We start from the raw sequence: 10,029 nt of genomic DNA, 5'->3' as shown, positions 1-10,029 counted from the left end.
TTCCAAGTATTTTAAGGCTGTTATCCTCTCGCAACTTGGTCCAGACACCAGACATTTAACACTTGAAACTTTACTTGTTTCTAGCACAGACAGTACACAAGTTGGCAGAACCTCTAATTAAAAACATAGGCCAAAATTTAGGCCATTGGTAACAATCGTGCAACAGAAATAAATCATTTAAGAGTGTGGATTTCATCAATGGGTTAGAAAACATAGTGGTCTATAATCACATTTAACTTCAAACTGTGCCAATACGTGCTTTAAGTAACTTTTAATAGTTCAACAGCAAAAATTTTGTGTGCATCTCCCTCCCCAAATGACATTTCCACCCTTACACTTGAAAGGGGAGGAGTTTGAAAGGAAGCTAACTAGGGAAAACCAGAGCCAGTCCTGCAAAAGAAACAAGCGTGGGCACTCATTCCTACTGAGTAAGGAGACTAGAGGAACACAAAAAGACTCTTGATAGTCTCTACTGAAACCAACAATAAAAGGCTTTCTTGATAGTAAAGCACCTGCAGTGAAATTCACAGATTTCTAATCTCCCAGGAGAAATCCACAATCCAGTCAACTCAGATTTATACAACAACTGAGAAGCCAAATAAATATCATTGAGGCAACGTGTCCAGAGTTACATTGCAGCTGGACATTGTCTTCTGGGTCCCCCACTCCCATATACAATAATTAATTGTGCCAGGTTACTCAAAGAGAAGGTCTTCATCCTTCTCTTCTGCTAAGAGGTTGGCAGGTTCACGTTCCCCACCAGCAGCTCTCCGCAGCTCCCGTTCTTTCTCAGATTTTTCTTTCAATACTTTCTTCTTTTCCTGTATCTTCTTTAACCTGTGAACAACACATGATTTATCAGTGAAAACAATATGATGTTTTCATAAAACAGGTTGGCAGCAGAGATGCAATACAACTCAGACGTGACAAAGCTGCGTGAAGGAGTTCGCCAGGAAATGAAGATCCTGTAACAAATGGCAAAAGGCTCCTATGCCTAGCTGCTGCCCCTGGGGAAAAAAAAAGTCGTCGTCCTTGCAGATTAAAACTCATTTTTTCATCCAAATTCTAAATTACATTCTTGACCCTAAACACTGCGTTACCCTACTCTGCTTTTCTTGAATGAAGACAATTCTCCTTTAATCCATTTCAGGTTTGACATGTTCACTCCAGGCAGCCAGAAAAGCCATCCATGGACGTGGCATCCTTAAAGCAGAGCACCTTCATGTACTGTATTCCGTACTCTGCAGGCACATGATAAAGACGGCAAGGCACAATGAAGTGGAAGGGATTTGTTAGTAACTTTGAGACAAGTAATTGCAGAGCTCCAATTGCCCTGCTCTGGGAATTCAATGTGCAGCAAGAACCAGATCATTTTTAACAGTGTTCACTGACAGATTTGGCGAATAGCTTTCCTAACTGCATTTTGAGGAGTTTGGTCTTGTTTTAGATAGATACTTGCCTGTAGAATTCCTCTCGTTCTCTTTCATCCAGTTCCGTGATGATGTAAGAAAGAGTACGCTCAATCCTGGGAATAATCACTAAAAAAAAAAAAAAAAAATTTTATATATATATATAAAATATATATATATAATATATATATATAAATAAACAAGGAAATTGTTGGACTGCTGGTCTGTTAGCCAGGAAATTGTTTAATGCAGTGCAGGGACAGTTATTTAAAGTTTTTTTTTAAACAAACAAACAAAAAAGCCACAACAGGTAGGCTGGATTTGAATGAAAATTACATTCTTTCATCACATTATCAGAAACTTCTGTTCAATATATAGCACTTTTATCCACAGCATTCATAGTTTGAGAAAGCCATCACATCCAGCTGCAATGAAGAAAATACTCAACTATACCTTCACAAGGGAAGAGATAAGACATTAAACAAAGTTTAGCACAAGACCTGGGCACTTCTAAGGGCTATGTGCCAGAAACCACCTTTTCAAAGGTGAAAGCTGTTACCAACGCAGCCAAAGTTGTCTGAAAGGCTGCAGAAGAAGCCTTTTCTACGCTGAAATTTGCTGAGTGATAACCACAGAAAAAGCCTGCAAGTTCAAAGGAATAAATCTACGGAAAACAGTATTGAAGAAGACAGTTTAAAATCATTTATTCAAATAAATAAGCTATTGTGTACATACAAAGATGGTTAAATCCCAGCTGTCAACAACTCAAAAAAGAGTTTGAGATAATCAAAGCACCCTGATTACTACAGCAAAAGGAATCACAGCATTATTTATTGTGCATGGGTAGTACTTAAGAAATTGCAAGAGACAAATTTACAAACGGGAACATGAAGGATAAAGAATTCAGATCAAAGATAAATACCAAAGAATCTAGATCAGCATCACTCTGTTTCCTATAACCTAAACCTGAATTTAGCCAAGATTGCTCTCTAGATGCCTACTCTGCCCTCCCATCCAAAAACAAAAAGTCACCACCTCTACGCTGGACACCACCAATCCAGTTTCAAAAGCTGTAACCCTAGGAAATATTACGAAAACAGCATCCCTCCCTTTTGTTTCCAGTCAATAGATTTGACAAAATAAGTCAAAGAGGACTAGCAGACACTCCAGAATATGCATTTTTGTGGTCTTTGCTCTACAGAGTCTGAGTGCAACTTCCTAAGTCCTTTCTTGTGTTTGCTTGCTCATGTATCTCTGTGTACTCCAGCCACAGTTCCGCTAGACTTTTACAACAGGAAAGCAATCAAAAGAAGAGCAGCTTCCAGGACTCTGCTCTCCGTCACGAAAGGAGACTCAAAACCATTATGCATCCGAACAGGGAAAATACTCACCATGTTCAATTGCATTCACACGTCTGTTTGTTATTTTAATGGCTTCATCCAAAGTAACAAAGGATGTCTGAAGAAAGATATTCAATAATTAACGTATGACAAGACAAACCGAGCATTTTCATTGATCCTACACACAAAACGGATAAAAATTCTTGATGGGAGCAGAATTGTTTCCGCTAATGTCAGTGCTCTTACTATTAACAGATTACATATGAATGATGCACAGTAGCAGTTACAAGTCTACTACACCAAATACTAACTCCCTGAAGAAAGTTTGCGTTCTTGACTAATGAAATCAGTGAAGCTGTACTATAATTGAGTTTCATGAGTGAAAAAGGTCTGCAACTTTGTACCATGATGGACTAAAAGATTATAGTACAGCTGAAAGCATTAGGCAACAATCACTGAGGCTACTTTACTTTCATTTATGAACTGTGAGAAACCAGAGACCCCTTCCCTTTCCCCCCCATTTTTTTTCCTCCCATCAACCTGTAAGGAGGCCAGTTCCACGAGCAGCTCCACAGCTTTGGCATAGTTCCTCTTCAGCTTGGCCAGCTGTTCTCCACCCCTGGCCAAGCCAGTCAGCTCATAACCTAAAGGAAAAAAAAAAATCAAATAATATTTGTTGCTAATGCCATTATGGTGCTTCCTTACCAGAGAAAAGCTAATATTTTACAAATTACAGGGATACAAGAGGCTCAGGAACTGAGAAGGTAAAGTCTCTGCCCATTAACAAATCCCTCTATATAGTGGTTTATGTAAAAAGTCATTGTTTTGCATGTCCACCATAAGATCTGCCAGTCTTAAAAACCTAGTCATCAAGACCAATCTTTCTCTGGTCTGAAAAAAACACTGATTTAGGGAGTTAAAATATACTATAGCCCCTAATAACAACCCTTCCATGCCACAGAAACACAGGTAAAGCATCACGGAGGAAATACGTACTACTATGCCTATGCTGCAAACTGACTTATCCGCAAGACACGACAATATTTTTCCATTAGCATCGAATAGCTCTAAGTACCGGTAAGATATAAAATACTCATTTTGTACTTACTGTCCCCTCCTTCCTGGTAATGCTCAAAAACTGGCAAGGTTACGCCTAGCAGAAGCAAACAAGAACACGTGCAAGAGACAAAAAAGTGTTACTTATTTATTAAGTACAACTCACTTCTCCCCCATTTGCTTCTAACAAATGACATGAGCTCAGAAGCTTTGCTTTCAAAATCTTGATATATAGTTTGGAAAGATTAAGTCATGCTGGTTCTGCCATTTTCATATGGAACCTCAGAATCGTATTACTTTACCTCTCATTGAGATACAGGCACATAAAACATTCAGGGAAGTATATTCAGTTTTGTTATGCTTCTCTTTAGTACTGTTTTCCGGATGCTTAAGGAAAGCTTTCAGCATTTGATTTTAATTTAGCTTTCTTGATTTCTTAATAGACAATTCTTGCTATTTAATTTCCTGATGTTAATTTTTAATATTGAATTTCCTGATTTCCTGACCTGTGTTTAGTGCCCAAAGGGGAAAAAAAAAAAAAAGCACATTAGAAATTGTGCTTTCTTTGATGATCTAGAAATTGGACTGCAGTTTATATGTCTCTCATAAAATGAAATGAGTGTAAGTGACTAAATATAAAAATTCATCTGTGGTACGTAAAAATCTTAGTAGATTACAAGTGTTCCTACCATTAGATGAATAAGAGAAATAAAGAAAATCTATGTGGAACATTTGTTTGGAAACTTCACTGCATATTTCAGAGTCTCCTCCCCCACATTCCTCAAGAGTCGAAACACCCATAATCTGGAAAAGTCACCTGCTACGTTGTCTTTTTTAGCTCTGATCTTGACTTGAGCTTTGTTCACATTTTGGATCACAGTGGTACTGTAAGGAAGAAAATGTATATCTTAATCAGGAAGGATGAAGTGGTTCATTAATTCACTAGATACAAAGTGAAGCAGTTACCAAATTGCTGTAAAGATTTGGAAATCATTTTCAGCTCAGTTTTCTGAGCACAGACTTCAAAGCTAACACAGAACCTTTGAAACAAATGGGTTTCCAACACAATGTTTGGAAATGCAGAAGAAGCAGACTCTGTGAAGTGTTATTTTAGAAACAGCTGTGACCAAGTACACAAAGCATATCTGAAGACTAGCCAGTTTTCTAACAAACTTCTTCAAAATATTTTAATAATGCTAAGTCTAATAAACCCGTAAGACCCTCCTCCCACTAAAAGCAAAGGAATTTCAAAGTTAAAACGCAAACCGAAGCCGTAACGTTCAGTTCATTTTCACTTGTTCTTTGAGAACAGTAATGCGTTTGTTTAGCCACTAACTCTACCAAAATAACAAACTTAAGTTTCTACAACAATTTGTCTTGACGGATTCTAGAGTGTCTTAAGGGCTTCCTGAACAGGTCACTGTAGCCAACTCTTCTACTGAAACAAAGTTTACTGACAGGGTGGAATCTGACCATTGTTTATAGCTAAGCAGTACAGCTGGTTAGCACAGGAAACAAAGGGCATCACGTCCAAATGAAAGGGCAAAAAGACTTTTATGGATGCTGGGCACCTGCAGCAGCACACAGATCACTACTGTGTCTGATCACTTGTTTCTTCCCCATTAATTGGTACTATAAGCTGAATCATTAACGCTTCCCCACCTCTACTGCACAAAATCTGTTTCCAGCTAAACAAATTACTCAAACATCCTAGGCAGAATTATAATTTATCCCAATACAAACATCCCAGTGGAGGAAAAAAGATTTGTTCCCCCTCATTAGCCCTAGTGAGACAACAGGTTAGGATCCTGCCCATAAGTCCACAACAAACAAACAAAAAAACATAAATAGACATAAATAGTTTAGATCCTGCTATGTTAAGATTCCAATTTGCAAAAAGCAACTATCTTCTCAAATCAAGGATTTTTGTGTAATTTGTGTGTAAGTAAGTTCTGTTAATCTTTCTGCTTTGTTTGCTTCTAAAGGGATATACGTTTTGATCACACAAATCATCTTTGTCCTACAGTGATGCCCCCCCACCTTATCTAATGGAATACTGACCATACTGTCCTACCTAGTTCACTGCCTTCTTTTGCTCTTTTTAACAAGTATTTAAGAATTTTACTTTTTTCCAAAAGAGAGAGCAACAGTTTGTTGATCACTCTTTCCCATGCGTAGGATTCCCACAAGTAAGATCAGCAGTCCTCACCTGAAGTCTCCAGCTGTGAACTTTGCCTCAGCAAGTGAAAAGGCAGCTTCTCTCATCACCTCACCCATCAGCAACTTAGTCTGGGGGGCGGGGGGGGGTGGGGGGGGAGGAGGCAACAAACATAAGGCACATTACTCCTTCTGCAGGATGGATAATTAAAAGCATCAAGAAAACAATACAGAATTTAAGACAGAGGAAATTCTATATCTCAAACCAGAAATCATAATTCCCAGGTGACTGGCAAAAAAAAAAAAAAAAGAAAAAGCTGTTTGAGTCAGTGTAAGAACTCACAGAACTGCGAAAGACTTGACTATCTTTATCAGCAGAAAACCATACTAGGTGAGCGTTAATTCACAACAATATAATGGCACAGTGGGAAAACACTCTTACCTGATATTGTACTGAATAATGTAAGATATCTTAAGTTGTTGTTCAGCATACAGATGTATGCAGCTTAGTGAAGCTGCTCTCTCCTCCTGCTCCAGTTTTCCTATTTTTACACATTTCAGTCCCTTGGCGCTAAAAAAAATATGCTATTCAGAAGCAAGAGCCTTTGTGTATCAGCCAGTGCATTGCTGTTCTGTTTGTCTACAGGCAACTAGACGTAAGAGTGCCAAAAGCTTGTCTAAAGCATGATAACAAAGTACTACTGCTAACCCTGGCCATCCGCAGCAGTAATAGTCTAAACAATACAGATGAATCCCATCTAGTATGGTAGGACAGAACAAGCCACACCAGGCTCTACTGAATATCTTGTATTTTGTCATTTGTGCTGCAAAGAGCGCAGGAAACAGGACTTGGCATTTCTTTATAAAGAAAGAAATTCGATCTGGATGAAACTTCTTGTCTCTACCTCCTGGTGTACCTGATCATGCAGGAAACACAGATCTGCAGTGTGCTCTCTAGCAAAAAAAAATAGTACCACAGAACATGTTAAATCCACTCCTACAGCACTTAGCACTGTCACAGCAAACCCCCTGTAACGTAGCAGAGCAGGCAGTAGGAAACTCTAGATATAAAATAAGAGAATCTAGCGCTAGTTGGAAAGAGGGGAAGAATATTAAGTCTTACAGATTTTCAGTACCATCGCAGCCAGGAAAACATACTTCTGCTTATTTGTCCTCAGTAGCCTCACTTACAAAACACAGGTTATACACAAAGTTGTACTACATTCTAGCTTACCTTATGAAGTTAGCAGGATGGGAACGTACAACTGACATATAACAGAGAACTTTTAAATGGAGTGAGCTAAATATAGGAAAATTCCAGTTTACCTACCTCAATAATTTTCTTAAGGATCTGCCTGAATCGAAGTGTCAAAGCATCAGATTTTTTCTTCAAGAGGTTACGACCTGTTTGGGCTCCTTTCAAACGAGCCTTCATGATGGTCTGAGCCCTGTTAAACAGACCAAGAAACAAAAAGGCCCTGTGTCATCCAAAGGGATTAGGAAAAAGTCATAACAAGTTTCCTGGCACGGACATGACTGAAATTATGAAGCAACCGAGCAAAATCAATGCAGTAAACCAGGTTGGACAATTCAGGAAAGAATTCTCTTTTTCTGTTTGAAATCAAGGGAACTTATCTCCTCTCCATCAATGAGGATTACAAGGTTAGTATCTGTAAAGCTGAATAGCATGGAAAATTGACAAGTTATTTTTCAGCCCCTTCATAATAGGAAATAAAGAGTTTTCATTTTTCCTGATGACAGCTACTCCAAATGAACCATTCTGACACAGATTTGGGAACTGAAGGATCCCCGTTTCCCTCTACTCCTGTGAAGTATGGTTTAAATTGCACAATTTGTTGATTTAGGTTAACTAAAATGACAGTAGCTATACTACAAAAAACACAAGTTTTGCTAACTTAAGCTACTGCTTTGTACACATAATTACTACACACAAAGGACAACACTCAAGACAGCTCTGTGAAAGGAGTAGCCTGCACACTTCCTCTCTGACCTTGGAAAAATTAAGTATAATTAAGATTCTACCTACACTGTGAAATCCATTACTTCCCCCACTTTACAGGCATATTATAAGAGTGGCTTCATTAATGTCTAAAAGACGCTTATAACCGGAAAAAAAAAGTGAGTACTTTCTGAATGTTCATGATGAAAAACAAGGTCAAAGAATAAAAAGGTAGCTTTACTTTCATAACAAACTGGAACTGGTTCTGGAATGCCACCACCTTGAACCAGCTCACTTGCTCTGCTCGCTACCTGTCAGAGACTGGCTCAGTTTCTACTTCAAGCAAGATTTCACGGGCTCTGAGAACGCGTTAAACAAAGTCTTGTTTACTGTCAATAAGAGCAGTTTCTGCAAGGGATCACGTCCAGTACAGAAGAGGTTCATACCAGCAAGACCAAAGAGTAAAAGAAAAAAAGAAAGAAAAAAGAAAAAGAAGGATTTTGAAAACTCTGCTCTGTCAGTTAACAAAAAGATTTGTTCCAGAGGCAGAGAGGGGCCATCTTTATTTTACTGCCCTAACTTACTTCCCCATCAAAATATCAGCCGCATTATTGGTCTATTACCTCCTTTGAAGAAGAGGCTTGTAAATATTAAGCCTTCGTACATCATCACCTTCTTGCCACAATGAGGTACCAGCCCACAACACAGGTGCCTTTCCAAAATAACTGAAGTGTCTTTTCCTTGGACGTGTAAACTCAATGAAAAGAGGACGGTCAACAGCAGATGCAAGACCAAATGACTTACTACCTACAGCAGCTTATTTCTGATCCAAGATTCAAAACAGAATCTTTACCATGTAATATATTAATTTTTCCATGTAAGGTGTTATTTCATACATCCTGAGCTCATATGAGGGAAGGACTGTTATTTTACATGTGAGGTTCTCTACCACTGCAAGGTATCTTTCATAAAGACTATATCTCAGGCATCAACCCAGTTTTTATGCAAGATTTGAAACAGCTTTCCACTTTAAAGCAAAGTCCTTCTATCCCAGGGAGTTCTGAAGAGAAAATGAATAGCACTGTTACAATAGCAATTTTAATAGCATGTCAATTTTAAACATTTGCATTCATTCCAACGTCGGCCTCTTCCCAAGCCTTGTCAAAAGGCACCTGACTTCATGACAAATAGTCTGCTGTCAGGATCTGGAAAATTACTTGACTGTCCACTGCACTTTTTGCATTTGACTTCCTGTATTTTCTTAACCCTTTACAGCCAACCTCTCGAATGCAGTTGCTGCCACATTAGTTATATCAGTGGCAACTATTTAGAAGAGAAAATGCGGTTTGATTTGCGGTCTTTTTTCTTGAACCCAGATTCTACAAATTGGTCTTTTTTGCAATCAAACTTTGCCTTACTGTATAATAAGCCCCTGGGAAGCTGCTTCTCCCTTGGTACTGGCCCCTGCAATGGCCCTCGCATGGCCCAGAGAGCTAATATTGAGCAACTTGGAAAAAAGAGACTAACGGGAAGATCAAGCTGCAGTCTCCAACTGCCTAGCAAGGGGTTTCACGCGAAACACAGAGCGAGACTGCCCTTGGGGGCGCACAGCAGGAGGGCCGGCGACAGCGGGCGCAGCCTGCGGCACGGGAAACGCCGGTGGATGCCACAAGCGGAACTGATCCCGCAGAGGCATCGGCAGCTCGGCTGGGCCGGGCCGGGCCGGGCCGGGCCGGGCCGGGCCCCCCCCCCGCCCCGCGGCTCTGCTCGGGGCCGCAAGCGCGGCCCGGCCCGGGCTGGGCGGCCGCAGCCGCCGCGGCCCGCGAGGCGCCGACCGCGCCGCCCGCCGCCCCGGCCCGCGCGCAGGCTCGCTCACATGCGCGACGGGAAGATCTCGATGCGGTCCTTGCCCGACATGGTGGTGGTGGCGGCGGGCGGGCGGGCAGCGCCGCGGGACCGCTCCTGCCGCCGCGCCGCACCCTCGCGTGACGCCCCCCCCCCCGCCGAGTGACGCGACCCCGGCGCAGCGGCCGCGCCCCCGCCCCGAGCAGGCCGGAAGCGCCGGGAGAAACCCGGATGGGAGAGCCCGCCCCCTCCCGCAGGCCGG

At 41.0% G+C, this 10,029-nt stretch overlaps 1 protein-coding gene across 2 annotated transcripts; it reads right to left on the bottom strand.

The window, feature by feature from the left end:
* Window positions 1–54: 54 nt before the first annotated feature.
* On the bottom strand, window positions 55–10,027 carry ATP6V1D (ATPase H+ transporting V1 subunit D). Of its 2 annotated transcripts, none has more exons than XM_068946237.1 (9): window positions 9,799–10,027; window positions 7,293–7,410; window positions 6,015–6,094; window positions 4,623–4,690; window positions 3,858–3,902; window positions 3,290–3,393; window positions 2,801–2,867; window positions 1,460–1,538; window positions 55–837 (listed from the first exon to the last, which is right to left on the bottom strand). In XM_068946237.1, the coding sequence occupies exons 1-9, from the start codon at window positions 9,837–9,839 to the stop codon at window positions 696–698; spliced, it is 744 nt and encodes a 247-aa protein (XP_068802338.1). In that variant the 5' UTR covers window positions 9,840–10,027; the 3' UTR covers window positions 55–695. The 2 variants fall into 2 exon arrangements, with proteins under 2 accessions (XP_068802338.1, XP_068802339.1); XM_068946238.1 differs by lacking the exon at window positions 9,799–10,027 and adding an exon at window positions 8,546–8,982.
* Between the last annotated feature and the right edge of the window lie 2 nt (window positions 10,028–10,029).

This window comes from Struthio camelus, chromosome 5 (genome assembly GCF_040807025.1).
Source record: "Struthio camelus isolate bStrCam1 chromosome 5, bStrCam1.hap1, whole genome shotgun sequence".
Classification (NCBI taxonomy): Eukaryota; Metazoa; Chordata; class Aves; order Struthioniformes; family Struthionidae; genus Struthio; species Struthio camelus.
Note: the sequence above shows the minus strand (reverse complement) of the source record. Positions and strands in the feature narration are given on the sequence as shown.